At 47.4% G+C, this 19,982-nt stretch overlaps 1 protein-coding gene across 1 annotated transcript; it reads right to left on the reverse strand.

Moving 5' to 3' along the window:
* Positions 1–78: 78 nt before the first annotated feature.
* On the reverse strand, positions 79–8,973 carry URAD (ureidoimidazoline (2-oxo-4-hydroxy-4-carboxy-5-) decarboxylase; the record flags this gene model as incomplete). Its single annotated transcript, XM_080689431.1, has 2 exons — positions 79–470; positions 8,799–8,973. 2 exons carry the CDS (start codon positions 8,971–8,973, stop codon positions 79–81), a joined length of 567 nt encoding a protein of 188 aa, XP_080545557.1.
* Positions 8,974–19,982: the final 11,009 nt, after the last annotated feature.

Raw genomic sequence — 19,982 nt, forward strand, 5'->3', positions numbered from 1 at the left:
AGCGGGGACCGCGCACCGAGCCGCACACAGGGGGGCGCGCCGCGGGGGGGGCGGCAGGGCTGGCTCCCGTCGGGTGCTTCAGTTCCCCTCTTCTCGGGGCGCAGGGGGCGCAGCCGGCGCGGGCGTGCAGCGCGGCGGGGCGCTCTGCAGGAGGTCGGCGAGGCGCAGGTGGCCGATCTTCTTCACCTCGCCCAGGGCGGTGCGCAGCTCCTGCGCGGGCGGGCGCTGCAGGCGGCGCTCCAGCTCGCGGGGCACCGCGGCGCGGTCGCAGAGGCGCGCGGCGAGCACGAACGGGAAGCCGAAGCGCGCGCGGTAGCGGGCGTTCAGCTCGGCCAGCTGCCCGCGCTCCGCCGCGCCCAGGCCGGCCAGCCCCGCGCCGCTCTGCTCCCGCAGGGACTCGGCGCTGAGCGCGCCCCGCTGCAGCTCGCCGCCCGCCAGGTCCGGGTGGCAGCGCAGGACGCCCTCCTGGCCTGCGGAGAAGCACAGACAGAGGCGGCGAGGAGCGCGGGCGCCCGGCGGAGGCGCCCCCCGCAGACCCGCCCGCCCCACCTCCCCCGCCGCGGGAAGCCGGGCGCAGACCCCGGCCCGCCGAGTGCTGGCGGCGCAGGGGCGCGCCCGTGCCCTCCCTTCTCACGAGGCGCAGACCTCGCGCCCCCCGCCCCCGCCAAGTCCCCGCTACTTTGGGTCCCCACCAGGGCCGGGGCGGGGCGGGAGTGGCCGGCTTGTCCTTTGAGACCTTGGGGCAAGAAGAGCGGAGGGGAGAAAGGGCGGCCGCCGAGGGTCGGAATTTACGACCTGCTCGGCAGAGAGCGAGGACGCGATAAGGAGCGAGCGTTTCGTATCTTTTCAAAGCCCTTTGCTCTCAGGGGGGGCTTTGATGTTGAAAGGGGCCGGACGCAAGGGCCTGAAGACTTCCTGCAAAAGCCCTGGAGTGGGCTTCGTTCTGCTCCAAAGGAGATCAGGCAGGGAGGGAGGTTCCTTGGGGACCACATCCATAGGGCTTGGCAAATAAATGCCCCAGATTTTGTGACCCGAAGTGTGAGTTGTGGGTTTCTGGAATCGAGCATCCAAAGAGCCTCGCAGATTAACTGCAAAGAAGCCCATTTCCAACCGGAATTCCACGGCCCCTTTGAAAGAAAGTGGCTTTCCTCTTTTTAGGAAAATTACTGGCCACCCACCAACTACCCTGCTGGGAGTTTATTCACCTCCCACGACAGATCCCATAGAGCAGAGAGTAATGTCTTCTTGGAAGAAAGACTCGCACAATCTTCTAGGCCTACAGTGGAAAACTCTGGTGTGATATCTGGAAATCTAATTCCTAATCCAGGGGTTTCCCCTACTCCCTGACCAATCATTTTGCTTAGTTAGCTCTCAAAAGAAAGAATTAGGATTCCTGGGACTAGACAAGATCTCGGATCTGTAAATAGAAAGTGGCCCTCAGTAAAAAGGTCATGGCACCTAACTGGCTGAGTAGTTGCGGGGATTAAGAGACAGTTCATTTACCTAAAACACAGCGCCTAATGCCTAGTCAACGTAAATAGTCATTATTATTAGTTGCAGTAAATCCAGTGGAACTGGGCCAAGGGACCACAGGAAGTCCCTGGCTCTGCCTATTTCCATAAAACAATTGTCTGCCATTGGCAGTGGGAATAGGTGTGGGGGGGCTTTTGAAAATAGGGGCATTAAAAACATCCTTTGATAAGTTATATCTCAATTAAGCAGAAAAGATTTTAAAAAAACTCTTTAATTATGGTGTAACCTCTCTTTTCTCAAACTTTATAGTTTCTGCCCAGAAAAGGAAACTCAAGATTATCCTAACAACTGCAGATTCAAGGTTCTGGGAGATACACTGAACTGGTGGTGGGGGAAACATCTCCATAGGAGAGTATCCGATGGAGGCTCAGGAAGGGCTAGGTGACCTGTCCTAGATCACTCAACCAACTGCACCAGGATGCTCCAAATAGCTGTCACTTTCAGGGTGCCCTGCAAGGTCAGAGGGAGGTCAAATGAAACTGTCATCATGATCGCACCTCTCTAATTTCATTCCTTTCCAGCAGCTCTCAAGGGTGCCTGCTCCTGGCCACTGCAGACTGGAATAGTTCTCTCCTGTACCCTATGTCCAGCCTCGGTCAGGTGGTGCGAAAATGTGGGTGTTAAATTCCCCACCTGGGGGAGCGGCCCCAGCCCTGGGCCTGTGGTTGGCCATGACTCGCGGCTCAGCGGCCTGATGCTCTGGGTGATCACCCAGACCACCCATTCCTGGAAAGGGCAAATAGCCCTGGCTATGAGGAAGGAGAAAATGCGAGTCCTGGGGTGCCTCCGCCTGGATGGCAGTACAGCCCCCCTTCACATGCTCAGAGTCTTAACGCAGCCTCCCACTCCCCTCGCCCAACTGGGGGCTCCAACTCCCATTTATTACTCTGGAAGCACAAGCTTTGGGGGTGGGAGGAGGAGGAATTACTGGTGAGACGCCAGGCAGCAGGGGGGGGGTCCTCCTACCCCGTACCCCCAACCTGGGACCCCCAAGCACCCAGCGCCCACAGCGCTGGCCCTACCACAGGCTTCATGCCAGACCCTCCTCTCACCCTTCTTGCCCCCCCCCCCCGCACCTCGCTTCTCGCTCCCCTAGGATTTATCTCCCCTCTTGAATGAATTAACCAGGGGTTAATGTTTGCCTAGAATGGAGCTTGTGTTTTCCACTCTGGCGGGGAGGAGAGGACAAGAAAGGATAAAGGAGGCAGAGCAAACGACAAAAGGAAAAAGGTTGGAAAAAAAGAGGGGCTGGAATGTACAGGCATGCACCTGCGCAGACTCCTCCCAACTGTTTGGAAGAAAAAGGCGCAGAGGAGTCCACAGAGGAAAGTAGCCCCCACAGAAGAAATAGAACCAGACCTGACCTGGTTCAGCCACAGACTGCTTCTGTATTTCCCCAAGTCACTGAGTCCTGGGTACTGTAGGGTGGGTGCAGCAAGGACCCCGCCCAGCCAACCTGTGTCCCTGCAACCCCAGTGGGAGGCTGAGGACTGTGGCCTTCTCACCTTGAGGGGCTCCTGGCCCAAGGGGCTCCCCAGGGAGCTCCACTGAGCCAGTGGGATGTCCAGCCTGGTCCTCAGAGCATCTCTGCCCCTTTAGCAAAATTATGGACTTATACTTGTGCTGCCGTGTGCCACTTCTAGAGACAGAGGTGTGGGTGTTATTTGCTGAGACCACAAGACATGAATCCCTGCATGGAGAAGAGCCCTCCACTGTTCCCAGGGGCGAAGGACATGGCTACTAATGGTGGCTAATGACCAGCAGGCAATTGCCCAGAGTCCCAGAACAGCTCACCTGCCTCCCTGCATCTGTCACCATTGCTATGTTCCCACTCCTGCAACGAACGATCATTGGTCTCTTCTATGGAAGACCAACCCCTCCATTTGTGTTTCCTTGTTTTTTTTTTTTTATTTTCTACTTCGATTTTGTATATTTTTAATACTTTTTTCAATTGTTTTTTTATGGGGCCAAGGATCGAACCCAGAGCTTTGCATGTGCTAGGCAAGCATGTGCTAGGCAAGCGCTCTGCCACTGAGCCAAATCCCCAACCCCTCCATTGTGTTTGAAGCCAGCCCCTTTCCTTCTCAAAGACTTCCACCTCTGGAACTGTAGATATCCATTTGTCTCTCTCTCTCTCTCTCTCTCTCTCTCTCTCTCTCTCTCTCTCTCTCCCTCCCTCCCTCCCTCCCTCCCTCCCTCTCACTCACTCTCTGTGGGGATTATCTCTGAGCTACACCCTCAGCCCTATTTTAGTCTTTATTTTGAAACAGGATCTCACTAAGTTGCTGAGGGTCTAAGTCATTGGGGCTGGCAGTGAGCCTACAGTACTGGGATTCCAAGCGTGTACCACTGCGTCCAAGCGTGTACCACTGCGTCCAAGCGTGTACCACCGCGCCCCGTGCTTTAGATGCCCATTTCTACATCTCCCATCCCCATCCACTTGTGACATGCTGTAGAATGTCTCATCCCATAAACAAAATGAAGAGTTCTTCTTTCCCTGTTGTCTCCTAATTTCTCCTAGTTTCTTTGCTCCTCCTCCCTTCAGAGGAGTGGTCTACTGGCCTCTCTACTTCCTCATCTGGCTTTCCAGGTTTACCCAGGTTTCCAGCCCCACCCACAAACCAAATGTGCTCATCAAGGTCAGAGAAGACAAGCCGGGCTTGGTGGCAAATGCTTGTAATCTCAATGCTTTGGGGGCTAAGTCAGGGGGACCACAAGTTTAAGAAAAGCCTCAGCAACTCAGCAAGGCCATCAGCAACTTGGTAAGACCCAATTTCAAAATAAAAAAAGGATGGGGTATAGCTTGGAAGTTAACTGCTCCTGGCCATCCCCAGTAAATAAAAGAAAATGAAAATGATAGATAGAAGACAGGAGTCTTGATAAAAGGCCGATGCGGGCTTCAAATCTGCAATCCTCCTGCCTCAGCCTGCTCGGCCCTGGGATTGGGGGCACATGTCTCCACCCCCAGCACAGTACTGTACTTCTCAGAAGTCACAAGGAGATGGAAGTTGTACTGTTTTTTTGATGGGGAGAGGGCTCGCTGGGTTTAAACCCAGGACCTTGAGGAGGCTGAGCACAGGCTCGACCATTAAGCTACAACCCCAGCTGCTCTTGATTTTTAACACAAAACAGGAGTGCCTGCCTCAACTTCCCTGCCTGGAAAGGCTTTTCCTCATGGTGAGTGGGGCTGATTGGCTGGAGAGGATGCTCTGCCAGGCAGGGCTGCAGCCCAATGTTAACCCTCTACTTCCATCTGCTGGCCAATAATTGACATTGCCTATTTTGTTTTTATTTTGAAACAGGGTCTTACTAAGTTGATGAGAGTCTCACTACTTGATGAGGCTGTCCTCAAACCTGCAATCCTCCTGTCTCAGCCTCCTAAATTCTGGGATTACAGGCATGCACCACCAGAACAACTTTTTTTTTTGGTGGTACTGGGGTTCCTGGAAACCCTTCTACCTCCGGGCTACACTCCCAGACCTATTTTTTAGAATAATTTTTATTTGGAAACAAGGTCTCTTAAACCAGCGCAGCTGGCTTTGAAACTGCGCGATCCTCCTGTCTCCACCTCCCAAGCGCAGGGATTAAAAGCATGCACCACCACCCGGCTCCAGAACAATCTTTTAAACAGCCTCCCACTGTGGCTGGAGAGGCTGCGCTTCAGACTCCCAAGCTCGGCTGCCATGGCTGCCTGCTCCTGCCAGCTTGCCCGCAGCCTGGAGCCGAGTCAGCTCACTCTGCAGGCTGGGCTGTCCCTGTGTGCCAGGGGTCAGAGGGCTCCAGGTCCGCCAGCCCCTTCCCCCGCTGCAGTCTGGCAAACAGTGGAGAAGCCCTGAGGAGTGGGCGAGTGTCAACTGGCCCACGCCTTTGTTAGATTTTATGACTTCATCCTCTGCTTTTTTTTTTTTTTTTTTTTTTTGGGTACTGGGGGTTGAACCCAAGGGTGTTCTACCTCTGAGCTACACCCCAAGCCCTTTTTATTCTTATTTATTTTTTATTTTTGTGGTGCTGGGGGTGGAACCCAGGAGCTTTCTAACTCCGGGCTATACTCCCAGAACTATTTTATATTTTATTTGGAAACAGGGCCTCACTAAGTAGCTGAGGCTGGCTTCAAACCTGCGCAATCCTCCTGTCTCAGCCTCCCAAGTACTGGGATTACAAGCGTGCACCACCATGCCCAGCTTTATTCTTTATTTTGAAACAGGTTCTCACTAGGACAGAGGGCTTTGTAAGTTGCTGAGGCTGGCCTCAAACTTGTGATCCTCCCAACTCAGCCTCCCAAGTGCTGGGATTACAGGTGTGGACAGCCATGTCCGCTTCTGTCCTTATAGAAGTGCCCTTATAGAAGTGCCTGCACTGAATCACAGCATCTCCTTATTATTAATAGGCTTCTTGTTTTGAAGACTTTCATTTGACAATCAGAAGCCATCCAGGATGTTCAAACTCTGTTTCTTGGCTCCTTTATGGGACAGAAGGCAGGCGTCTTGAGGCCTCCCTGCTCTGGTGTCTCTGTGGGAAGGTGGCCCTTTGCCCTTGTCCTTGTCCGTGAGGGCACGCCAGGCTCCTCTGCAGGGCGTGGGGCAGCCTGGGCCAGACCTTGGCCTCTGAGGCTCCGCAGCTGCAGCTGCGTGTCACTCACTCCCTCAGGCAGCCTGGCCCTCCCCCTCCTCCCCTCCCACACGCCCTCCTTCTCCCAGGAAGAAACTCACTATTTTTTTTTTAACTAGGGATTGAACCGAGGGGCATCTGAGCCACCTTGTTTGTTTGTTTGTCTATTTATTTGTTTAGACACAGCCTGGCTAAGTTGCTGAGGGTCTAAGTTACTGAGGCTGGCCTCAAACCTCTGATCCTCCTGTCCCAGCCTTCCAAGTACTGGAATTACAGGTGTGTACCAGTGTACCTGGCAAAACTAACAATTTCCTCTTCTCCAGAGCTTCCTCAGGTTTCTCCTTTCTCCCCCTCACTTCCAGGGATTCCCAAACATGTCCCCAGATCGGAGCGAGTGAATTCACTTTTCTTGTTCATCTAGTCCCAACTGGCCCTTTGGGTTTGCTCTTGGGGTTCCAGGGATCCCCCAGGCTCAGCACCTCCTCTCCTGCCTGTGGACCGGCTGAGGGAACCTGGGCGCCAGGGGCCGGCCCTAGGCTGACCTTTGGCCTCAAGCTCACCACCCTCCCCCTCCCTCCCCTGACCTCACAGCTCTGATCTGACAGCCACCAACCTAGCATCAAGTACAAGCAGCCAGACTATAAAATCTACAACTCTTTTTGTTTTTTGGTACTGGGGATTGAATCCAGGGCGTTCTACTTCTTCTTATTATTCTTTTTTTTTTTTTTTTTTTTTTTTTCCGAGCTGGAGATTGAACCCAGGGGTGTTTTACCTCTGAGCTACATCCTCAGCCCCATTTTATTTTTAATGTTTATTTATTATTTATTTTTGCAGTACTGAGGATAGAACCTGGGGTGTTCTACCTCCAAGTTTCACTCCCAGCCCTATTTTTTATTCTGTGTATATATATTTGTGGTACTGGAGCTGGAACCCAGGGCTTTTCTACCTCCAGGCTATACTCCCAGACCTATTTTATATTTTATTTGGAAACAGGGTCTCACTAAGTTGCTGAGAGCCTCACTAAGTAGCTGAGGCTGGCTTCGAACCTGTGCGATCCTCCTGTCTCAGCCTCCCAAGCGCAGGGATTACAAGTGTGCGGCTCTATTTTTTATTTTGAGACAGGGTCTCACTAGCTTGTTGATAGTCTCACTCAGTTGCTGAGACTGATTTTGAACCTGTGACCTTCCTGTCTCTGCCTCCCAAGTACCGAGATTACAGGCATGAGCCACCATACCTGGCTGGCTTTCTACTTCTGAGCTACATCCCCAGCCCTTTTAATGTTTTAAATTTATTGTTATTAGTAGTAGTAGCAGCAGTAATAGTAGTACTGGGGATTGAACCCAGGGGCATTCTACTTTTGAGCTACACGCCAGCCCTTTTATTGTTTTTTAATTTATTTTTACATATATTTATTTATTTTATATGTGTGTATATATGGTACTGAAGATTGAACCCAGAGGCATTCTTTCTCTGAACTACACCTTCAGCCCTATTTTATTTTTTTTAGAAACAGGGGTCTCACTAGGTTGATGAGAATCTCACTACTTGCTAAGGCTGTCTTCAAACCTAGAATCCTCTGTCTCAGCCTCCCACATCTCCCACATACTGGGATTATAGGCATAAACCACCACACCTGGATCCTTTTTACTTTTTTAATTTATTATTATTATTACTGGTACTGAGGATTGAACCCAGGGGAGGTTCTACCTTTGAGCTACATTCTAGCCCTTTTCTTTTCTTTTTTTTTTTTTTTTTTTTTTTTTTTTTTGTGGGTCTGGGGATGGAACCCAGAGGCATTTGACCTTCGAGCTCAATTTTTTATTCTTTATTTTGAAACAGGGTCTCACTGAGTTGCAGAGGGCCTCACTAAGTAGCTGAGGCTGTCCGCGAACCATGATCCTCTGGTCTCAGCCTCCCAAATGCTGAGATTACAAGCATGTGCCACCACACCGGCTAGCACCCTTGTAATCCCAGTATTTAGGAGGCTGAGACAGGAGGATCGCAGGTTTTCTGCCAGTCTCAACAACTGAGATTCTCTTTAAAAAAAAATAGGACTGGGTATGTAGCTCAGAGGTAGCATGGCCTTGAGTTCAATCCCTAGTACTGAAATAATAAATAGATTTATGATTACTCTTACTACTATTATTATTACTATTATTATTATTGGTATGAGGGATTGAACCCAGAGGCATCCTACTTCTGAGTGACACCCCAGACCTTTTTATTTATTTATTTTTGCTCTTTAAAGTTGCTAAGGACCTCACTAAGTTTTAACCTAAGCTTGGGCCTGGAAACTGTGATCTTCCTGTCTCAGCCTCTCAAGTATGAGGATTACAGACATGTGCCACTGTGCCCAGCATAAAACTATGTTGCTAGCTGGGCATGGTGGCTTATGCCTATAATCCCAGTACTTGGGAGCCTGAGACAGGAGGATAACAGGTTCCAGGACAGCCTCAGCAAGCAGTGAGATCCTTATCAATCTAGTGAGACCCTGTTTCAAAGTAAAATAAAAAAGTCTGGGGGTGTAGCTTATAGTTTGAAGGTAGAATGCCCCTGGGTTCAATCACCAGTACCACATTAAAAAAAAAAAAAACAACTATGTTGCTAAGCATATTTAAAATCTCTTCCTAGAGAGTGTCTATCACCGAAGCCCTTACCTGACAGCGGAAGAGTATCAATAAAGGCGAAAAAGTGCTTCTCTAAGTCTTCCAAGTCCGAGAAGGGGCGCTGGGACCAGACGGCGGCTGCAATCAGAGGACATCTCTCGATGACATTCCCAAACACGTCCACAAATTCCCCGAAGTCCATGGCGTTGACCTTCTCCATGTCCATGGCTGGCGCTAGACTGGAGAGCTCTGCTCGTGGTGGCAGTGTCGCTGTCTTCCTCACAGGGTTATGTTTGCTGAATGAACCGCGTGGCTTTTTATGCAACACCAGCTGCACGTGTTTTAAAAGCCTCTGGGAGATGCAGGTCCAGATGATTATGCAATGAATAAACACAGGCTTGTGGGGTTTTTTGTTTTGTTTTTTCAGTGCTGGAATGGAACCCAGAGCCTTGTGCACACTGGGGGAGCACTTTAGCGCTGAGCTAAAACCCTGTAAGGCTGTATTAGAGGAGCAGAGATCCTGTGTGCAACCAAGCCATTCCCATCACCAAGACCAGCAGCGGCCAGGTGTGCCCCCTGCACTGGAGCCAGGTAGACTTTCTGCGTCATGGTTTTGTTTTGTTTTAGTACTAGGGATTGGACCCAGGAGCATTCTACCTCGGAGCTACACACTAGGCCCTTTTTTTTTTTTTTAACAGTCTCGCTAAATTGCTGAGGGTATCCTTGAACTTGCAATCCTCCTGTCTCAGCCTCTCAAACAAGCTTGTGATTGACATTTCAATGCCATTGTTATCCTAGGGAAGTTTTCCCTGATAATTCGGACAGGTAATAGGTCAATCCACTTGAAATTCCTATCTGGTATTGCTGCTGCTATGTGGGGCAGGTATGAAGTGTCACTCTTTCTCTGGAACCCAAATGTTTAACACAATAGGTAGTAAGTACTTATGAAACAGGGTGAGCTGTCTCAGGAATTATTCTATTCCATTGTCAACAATATCTTGAGCAGTGTGTGTGTGTGTGTGTGTGTGTGTGTGTGTGTGTTACTAGGGATGGAACCCATGGGCATTCTACCTCTGAGCTACACTCCAGCCCTGTTTTATTCTTTATTTTAAAACAGGGTCTCACTAAGTTGTGGAGGGCCTCACTAAGTAGCTGAGGCTGGCTGCGAACCTGCAATCCTCCTGTCTCAGCCTCCCAAGTACTGGGATTACACACTGCACCACCATGCCTGGCTCTCTTAAGCACTAATATGTGTTATTTTCTTCTTAAATAGATCTCACCTTATCTGAAATCACCTTGATTATTGTGTGTGTTTGTTTGTTTGCATATAAGCTTAACCCAGACAAATTCCAGGAGCCTACAGACTGTGTGTTGTGCCTCTGTATTCTGGGAGCCTAGAACAGGGCTGGAGCAGGCAGGCAGTAAACTCATGGTGGGGGATAAAGTCAGTGTGGGACGGAAGAGTTGGCGAATAGACCACAGGTTAGATTTCACACCCTAACGTCTCACACAACAGAAAAATACGGTGGAAGGTAACATCAAAAAAAGAAAGAGCTGGGGTGGTGGTGCACGCTTGTAATCCCAGCACTTGGGAGGCTGAGACAGGAGGATCCAGATTTGCGGACAGCCTCAGCTACTTAGTGAGGCCCTTTGCAACCCAGTGAGGTCCTGTTTCAAAATAAAGAATAAAAAATAGGGCTGGGGCATAGCTCAGAGGTAGAATGCCCCTGATTCCACCCCAGTACTGCCAGAAAGAAAGAAAGAATGAAAGAAAGAAAGAGAGAAAGAAGAGAGAGAAAGAAAGAAGGAAGGAAGGGAGGGAGGGAGGGAAGGAGGGAGGGAGGGAGAAAGAAAGAGCAGGCCACCCATGTTTAGCTTGACGCTCTTCACAGTAGCCAAGTGATGGAAGCAGCCTAGATGCCTGTTGATGGGTGGATGGATAAACAAAATAAGATATGTATACTCCATGGAGTAAAATTCAGCCAGAAAGAACAAAATCATGCCATTTTCAGGAAACTGGATAGAATTGGAGGTCATTGTGTTAAGCAAAATAAGCCAGAGTCGACAGCCCATGCTACGAAAGCACTTTGAACATGATTAATGTAACTCCTCCAGATTTTATTATTGCTTTTCTTTCTTTCTCTCTTTCTTTTGCCCTTCCTTCCTTCCTTCCCTTCTTTCTTTCTCTCTCACAGTGCTGGGGATTCCAGGGCTTCAAATATGCTAGGCAAGTGCTCTACCGCTGAGCTCTGTCCCCAAACCTAAATTTTCCTGCTTGACTCTTGTCAGTCAATTCAAAGAAATGTAAAGTAGTCAGTAAGGCAGTGATCATCAAATCAAAATGCTAATTTATTGAATCTCACATTTTAAATAGGTTGTATGCTATGTGAATTGTATAACAAAACTTTTTTATGTGTGTGTGTGTGTGTGTGTGTGTGTGTGCACGCGTGTGTACGTGTATGTGTTAGTTACTGGGGATTAAACCCAGGGGCATCTACCTTGGAGCTACGCCCCTAGACCTATTTTATTTTTATTCTGAAACAGGGTCTCACCAGGTTGATGAGAGTCTCACTACTTGCTGAGGCTGTCCTTGAACCTGCAATATTCATGTCCCGGCCTCCCAAGGGCAGGGATTACAGGTATGTACCACCACTCCCAGATGTTTTTCTCTCGCAGTGCTGGGAATCAGACCCAGGGCCTTAAGCATGATAGGCAAGTGCTGTACTGCTGAGTTATAATCTCAACTCCTAGAAAGCTGTTTTTTTATGTCTTTTTTTGAGGGAGGAGTGCTGGGGATTCAACCCAGGGACATTTTACTTCTGAGCTTCCTCCCTCCCCACAGCCCTATTTTATTTTTTATTTGGAAGTGGTCTTATTAAGTTCCTTAGGGCTTTAGCAAGTTGCTGAGGCTGACCGCAAACCTGCGATCCTCCTGTCTCAGGCTCCCAAGTACTGGGATTCCAGGCATGTGCCGCCACACTAGGTTTCCATATACATTCTTATCTTGAATGTATATGGGCAAGGTGGGAGCCGGAACTCATTTACTCTTGCTGTTAGCAGACCCCTCTCCACTGGCCAGGGACTGAGACCAGGCACAAGGAAGCGGCAGCAGAGCGCGTCCCTGACCTTTTCAGGTGTCCGGTATGATCATGGCAGGTGGGCAGGCCCTGCAGTTATCAGCTTTGAGCGTCTAAGTAAGTGAACTAAGCTTCTTGAGCTTTGGTTTCACCAGCTGTTAAACTGCCACAGAGTAAACTTCTACCCCACAATTTGTTCAATGGGTTAGTCCATAAAAAGTTCTAGAATATAGTATGTTATCAATAAATGTTAGCAAAAGAATTCATCAAAGCAAACCTTGAAGACATTCTACCAGTCACAAAAAGATGGATACTGTACGATTTCATTTATACAAGGTACTCAGAGTACTCAGATTCCTAGGGATTGAAAGTAGCGTGGTAGGGGCCGGGGGCTGGAGGGAGGGCAGAGGTGCTCTTGAGTGGGAGTGGAGACCATTTGGAAAGATGACAGCGCTCTGGAGGTGGCCGATGCTCTGGGCTATCCTCTTAAAACTGGCCAAGAGGCTGAACTTGGTGCCTTGTGTATTTTCCACAAAAAAAATTCATAAATCCTTTTCTGGCTCATGAAGGTAATTTGGAATTTAATATATGTTGGCCACTCTAGGTTTTAGGTGACACTTTCTCTCTTACTTTTTTCCCCTTTTGCTGATGGAAGTTGTGGCATAGACAGAATTAAATTCAATACTAATAAATCCGTGTGTGTGTGTGTGTGTGTGTGTGAGAGAGAGAGAGAGAGAGAGAGAGAGAGAGAGAGAGAGAGAGAGAGAGAGAGAGAGAGAGGCAGACAGACACTGGGGATTGAACCCAGGAGCATTCTACTTCTGAGGTACACCCCCATCCCTTTTATAATTTTTTTGTTTTGGAACAAGGTTTTGATAGGTTACTGAGAGTTTTACTCAGTTGCTGAGGCTGGTCTCAAACCTTCAATCCTCCTGTCTCAGCCTCCCAAGCACTGGGATTACAGATGTACACTGTCACATCCAGCTAGCATTGATTTTTGAAAGAAAAAAGAAAAAGCATCAAAAGGACTCTAGGAGCAGCAGAAGAATTCAGCTGAATCAGTTACCCAGAAAGACCCTTATGGAAAAGCTGGGGAAAGAGAGACTAGGAAGAAACACAAGTGACCAGGATGCGGTGGGGCCAAAATGGGCAGCACCGGTGGTTATGAGACATGGTCCTGCCGCTGGCCAAATCCAAGGGGTACTTATAAAAATCTCTAGGACAAGCTGAGCATGGAGGCACATGCTTGCAATCCCAGTACTTGGCAGGCTGAGACAGAATTGCAAGTTCGAAGTCAGCCTCAGCAACTTAGGCTCTGAGAAACTTAATGAGACCCTGTTTCCAAATAAAAGACTAAAATGGCCGGGTGTGGTGGTGCACACTTATAATCCCAGCATTTGGGAGGCTGAGACAGGAGAATCACAGTTTGTGGGCTGCTTCTGCTACTTAGCGAAGCCCTTTGCAACTCAGTGAGACCCTGTTTCAAAAAGTAAAGAATAAGCCAGGCGTGGTGTTGCACGCTTGTGATCCCTGCGCTTGGGAGACAAGACAGGAGGATCGCGCAGGTTCAAAGCCAGCCTCGCTGGTTTAAGAGACCCTGTTTCCAAATAAAATATATATTAAAAAAAGGTGTCTGGGAGTGTAGCCCAGAGGTAGAAGGGTTTCCAGGAACCCCAGTACCACACACACACACACACACACACACACACACACACACAAGAATAGAATATAGGGTCAGGGGTGTAATTCAGAGGTAGAATGCCCCTGGGTTCCATCCCAGTACAAAAAAAAAAAAAAAAAACTAAAATGGGTCTAGGGGTGTAGCTTGGAGGTAGCTTGGGTTCTATCCCCAGTATGTATGTGTATGTGTATGTGTATGTGTATGTGTATGTGTATGTGTATGTGTATGTGTATGTATATGTATATATGTTTGGGAGAGGGAAATGGACTCTTCGTTTTCCATAAGCATGACAGGTGCTCACTGTATGGAAGAGCACAGACAGCCAGGTCCTGTAAAGTGAGTTGACACCGGAATGCTTAGTGCTGGGAAAGCGGTAACTAATGCACAAAGAATCCACACATTACCACAGTCAAGGGATGAAGGAATCCTGAATGAACCAACGGAAGTGATTCACCTTGAAGGCTGCTTTTTCTTCCAGCCTCCAAAATGACCTTTGTTTGTTTGTTTGTTTGTTTTGTTTTCTGCTGCTTAAAATTCACACCCAAGACAAGCCCTAGTAATGGGCAGGGACTTGGGAATCAATGTAAAAACAGAAGTGCTAGGGCGCCACCTGCTGGCAGATCACTACACAGGCCTGACTGAAGGCGCAGCCTTGGCAAACCGGCCTTCCCAGAGGAGTGAGTGCTTATGGAACATGCCTGGAAGCCCAGTAGTTGGAAGCTGTAGGTTTGAGGATTGTAGGTTCGAGGCCAGCCTGGGCACTTAGTGAGACCCTATCTCAAAGTAAAACAACAAAAACAAAAAGAGGGTCGGGAGCAGAACGTTGTGTAATTCCAGTACTTGAGAGACTGAGACAGGAGGACTGCAGGTTCAAAGTCAGCCTCAATTTAGCAAGACCCTGTTTCATAATAAAAATAAAATTGATCTGGAGTCAAGCTCCAGGGTAAAATGTCCTTGAGTTCAATCCCCAATACCAAACAAACAAACAAAAAAGGCTGGGGGTATGAATATAGCTCAGTGGTAGAACTCCCGGGTTTAATCAAATGCAACATAAAAGTGCTTGTAACTTTATGTTCTTACATGATGTTAAGGACACCAAGGTTGATTCTGTACTGCTGTATTTTTTCTTCTTCATCTTCATCTTTCTTTCTCTCTTTCTTTCCTTCTTTCTTTCTTTCTCTCTTCCTTCCTTTATTTCTTGATACTGAAGATTGAATCTAGAGGCATTCTACCTCCAGGCTATACCCCCAGCCCTTTGTATTTCTATTTGTATTTTGAAGCAGGGTCTCCTAAGCTGCTGAGTCTGGGCTTGAACCTGTGATCCTCCTGTCTCAGCCTCCTAAGTACTGGTACTACAGTCCTAATTGCCCAGTTATTGATCGGGTTATTTGGTTTGTTGTTGTTTTGGTGTCCATCAACAGATGAATGGGTAAAGAAACGGTGGCATATACACACAATGGAGCTTTGCTCAGCCATAAAGAACAACAATCTGTCAATGGCAGGACAATGGACGCAACGTCATGCTAAGTGACATCAGCCAGACTCAGTCTAGGGCGGCATCTTTTCTCTCATGTGTGGAAGCTACAGAGGAAAAAAGAGAGACCTCATGAAAATTAGAAGAGAGAGGGTAGAGCAGTGGAGGGGCCAGAGGGGAGCGGAGAGGGAGGGAGGTGCAGGAAGGAGAGAGACCCATGATGCCGTGTGCCTACATGAATGTATCACCAGGAATCTCACCGTCACGCGCGATTACGCTGCACCAACCAAAATTACTTTAAAAATGGGCAGTTCTGTCAGGGACACAGCTTGACCTAAACAAATAACGAACCTATAAATAAGAGTCAGGTTTCATTTTCTCTTAAGAGGTTTTTAAGTACTGTCATTCTGCAGAGAATGTCTCCTTGTAAATCTTATATGTGGCATTTTAAAAGGTATGTTGTAAAATACAGTACTATAGCGGGGTGTGGTGTTACACGTTTGTAATCCCAGCATTTGGGAGGCTGAGACTGGAGGATCGCGGTCTGCGGACGGCCTCAGCTACTTAGTGAGGCCCTTTGCAACTCAGTGAGACCCTGTTTCAAAATAAAGAATAAAACTAGGGCTGGAGGTTGTAGCTCGGAGGTAGAGTGCCCCTGGGTTCCATTCCCAGTACCGCTAAAATAAAAATAAAATAAAATATAGTACTATAGAGAACACCCGTGCCTCCTTTGTAGGATCCAGATTGTCGTCTGGGCCAGTGAAGACGTTTCTGGGCTGGGTTGGGGGCTCTTTCTCCTCCTCTCCTCTATGTGGATCTGTGCTGGGGACTAGACAGAGGAAGAATGGCAAGTTTGTCTACCCTGCATCTGACTAGTGAATTTCCAGTGTCTCCCAAGGCCTGGGGCCCCTTCCAGTATCCTAGGTGCAAGTGAGAGGACTTTTCCTTAGGGAGGTCTAGCCATTGAAGTATGGTGCACCAGCTATTGGTTTTATGCCAGGAACACACGCTGTTTTACAATCAGCATGCGGGCCCTCAATGAAGTGTTTTTAGGGGAAAACTGCCCTGTGAACAGTATTTGGACAAACATTTTCTATGAGTTCATCTGAGTTCATCTACAGTTTTTACTGATGTGGCATCACTGCTAAAAATAAGGAAAGAGAGTTGTTTAGACACAATTTTCAAGAGTTTATGATGAGTAGAGACAGCCTGAAAATTTCAAAATGGGATTCTGTTGATCTGATATACCATGTTTTCTGTCAATAAGAAATACTCCGGTTACAACTGTATTTCTCAAAATAAGGTTCTCCATGAAGTTTTTGTGCTTAAAACTAAAGTCAAGTATGTCTTAAGAAACGCTACTGTGCCGGGCATGGTGGCGCATGCTTGTAATCCCCGCGCTTGGGAGGCTGAGACAGGAGGATTGTGCAGGTTCAAAGCCAGCCTCAGTTACTTAGTGAGGCTCTCGGCAACTTAGTGAGACCCTGTTTCCAAATAAAATATCAAATAGGTCTAGGAGTATAGCCCAGAGGTAGAAAGCCCCTGGGTTCCACCCCCAGTACCACCAAAAAGAAAAAAAAGAAGAGAGAGAGAGAGAGAGAGAGAGAGAGAGAGAGAGAGAGAGAGAGAGAGCAGAAACACTACTGTCCAGTGTGAAATCCCTTTGTGGTTTGTTGTTAGCATTTGGATATTAAGATTCGTATTTGCCAGGAGACGAGCCCATACTGCAGGAGGAGAGGCTGCGCCATTGAATGATTCTTTAGGCTTAATGTTGGAATCTCTGCAGACCCAGGATGCAACCCACTGTCGTGAAGGAGTGAGAAGCTGGAATAGAATTGAACAGTATCTCAACTCTCGTCCATTAAAAAAAAAAACAATTGCAATTTTAAATCCAACAGCATACTGCCTTCTTTTTAGGAAAAGGAGCTACTCCTGCTTTTAACTCTAAGTATTTTTTTTTTAATGAATACAAAGTTTGTTCTATTTTAAAACCAAACAACAACAACAAAACCCAAAGAATCACGACCCAGCTCAACCCACAAAACTATTCAAGTGTCATCAGCATAAGAATGGTCGATGATAATTGTATATTCAGTGAAATGAAGGAACCTCTGCTCTATTAACACGGGCTGAATAGTCCTTATCTGAAACACCAGGGACCAGAAGTATTTTGGATTGTTTAGGATGTTGCAATATTTACATATACATAAAAGATATCTTGGGGATGGTACCAAGTCAACACACACACACACACACACACACACACACACACACACACACACACAGAAACACATGATCCCCACCACAGTCTTTAAAAGTAATAAACCAAAAAAAGATAAAATAAGCTATCATTTAATCTAGTAATCTTGCTTCCAGGAATATTTATGTCCCCTAATGAATTGAGAGAAGTGTTGTGAGGAGATACCAGCATTAGATGTGACTAATGCTGCCCAGGTTCTTGGCAGCCAACAGGCGGTAGAAGTAATCCATGTGTTTTCTTTCTTTCTTCCTTCTTTTCTTTCAGCACTGGGTATTGAACTTAGTACCAGGAGTATTCTACCACAGAGCTACAGCCCCAGTTCTTCTTATTTTTTATTTTGAGACAAGATCCCCCTAAATTGCTAAGGATCTTACTAAATTGCTGAGATTGGCCTCAAACCTGGGGGCCTCCTGTCTCGGCCTCACTAGTACTAGGATTATAGGTATATGCCATCACCTACAGCTCCATGTGTTCACTGATAGAGAAATAAAATATGCTCTATGCACCCAATGGAATATTATACAACCCACGAAAGAAAGGAAATTCTGATCTGTTATAATATGGATAAAACTCAAGGACATTATGCTAAGTGAAATAAGCCAGGCACAAAAGGACAAATTATTCCACTTAAATAGGACCCCAGGAACAGTCAGACTCATAGAGACAGAAGGTACAATGGTGGTTACCCGGGACTTGGGGGGTTAGGGAGCTGAGAGTGAGTGTTCAGTAGGCACAGAGTCCAGATCTGCAAGAGTTTGATGTGCAAGGTACAGTGTTTTGATGTGCAAAGAAGTTCTAGAAGCCTGTTCCACATCAATTTGTTTATATTTAGCACCACTGAACTATATGGGGCTTCCTATCTCTGAGCTGCACCTCCATTCATCTTTTCAATCTTCTGTTTTGATACAGGGTCTTGCTAAGTTCCTGAGGCTGGCCTCAAGCCTTCAATCCTCCTGTGTTAGTCTATGAAGTACTGGGATTACGGGCGCAGGACACCACCACCTTGTTATGCTCTTAAACTCTTAAAACAAACCCTCTTTTGTGATAATGAAGCCACTCCCACAGTAGCATTAATCCATCTGTGACCTAATCATCTTTTTTTTTTTTCTTCTATTTTTGGTGGTACTGAGGATGGAACCCAGGAGTTTTCTACCTCCGGACTATATTCCCAGTCCTGTTATATATTTTATTTGGAAACAGGATCTCACTGAGTTGCTGAGAACCTCACTAAGTAGCTGAGGTTAGCCTTGAACTTGTGCACTCCTCCTCCTGTCTCAGCCTCCCAAGTACTGGGATTACAAGCTTGCACCACCACACCGGCTCCTAATCATCTCTTAAAGATCCCACCTCTCCATCCTTTGGCATAAGGAATTAAGTTCCAACATCTGAACTCCAGATATACTTTCAAACCACAGCACTGCCCTACGAGAAGCAACTAAGACACAGAGGAAAGCCCCCCATCCTTCACTATTTTTGATACTTCAACCCCAGCCCTTTTTATTTTTTATTTCGAAACAGAGCCTCACTAAATTGTTGAGGGTCTTGCTAAGGTGCAGAACCTTGAACCTGAGATTCTCCTGTCTCAGCCTCCCAAATCCTGGAATTACAGGTGCAAGCAGCAAGCCACCATGCTTAACTCACACTAGTTATTATTATTTGTGTGTGTGTGTGGTACTGGGGTTCCTGGAAACCCTTCTACCTCCAGGCTACACTCCCAGACCTATTTTTTATACTTTTTTATTTGGAAACAGGGTCTCTTAAGCCAGCACGGCTGGCTTTGAACCTGAGTGATCCTCCTGTCTCTGCCTCCCAAGTGCGGGGATTACAAACGTGCGCCACCACGCCCGGCTCACACTAGTTATTCTTAATCTAGTGGAGCCATAGACAGGGATGTTTTTTTTGTTTGTTTTGTTTTTTTGTGGTACTCGGGGTAGAACCCAGAGGCTTTCTACCTCCAGGCTGTACTCCCAGACCTATTTTATATTTTATTTGGAAACATGGTCTCACTAAGTTGCTGAGAGCCTCACTAAGTAGCTGAGGCTGGCTTTGAACTTGTGCGATCCTCCTGTCTCAGCCTCCCAAGTGCGGGGATTACAAGTCTGCGCCACCACGCCTGGCTAGACAGGGATATTTTAAAGAATATGATGACAGGCCAGGTGTGGTGGCATATGCCTGGAATCCTAGCACTTGGGAGGCCAAGACAGGAGGATCATAGGTTCAAGACCAGCCTCAGCAACTTAGTGATATTCTCGCAACTTAGCAAGATCCTGTTTCAAAACAAAAATGCTTAAAAAAATGTCTGGGAGTATAGTTCAGAGGTAGAATGCTCAGGGTTCAACCCCTAATAACACACACACGCGCGTGTATGTGCTTATTTTTTTAAAAATTCTGACAACAGAATGGGCCTTCTTAGTAAACATACAAGGCTGGGTGTGGTGGCTCATGCTTGTAATACTAGTTAGTAATCGGGAGGCTGAGATTGGAGGATTGTGGTTCGTGGACAGCCTCAGCTACTTAGCGAGACCCTTCACAACTCAGTGAGACCCTGTTTCAAACACTAAAAAGACTAAAAAATAGGGCTGGGGGTATAGCTCAGAGGTAGAATGCCTCTGGGTTCCATCCCCGGTACTGCAATAAAATAAAATAAAATAAAATAAAATAAAATAAAATAAAAATAAACATATCACACACACACACACACACACACACACACACACATGCAAACAAAACACTGCACAGGATT

Source organism: Muscardinus avellanarius (assembly GCF_963383645.1).
Source record: "Muscardinus avellanarius genome assembly, chromosome: 2".
NCBI lineage: Eukaryota > Metazoa > Chordata > Mammalia > Rodentia > Gliridae > Muscardinus > Muscardinus avellanarius.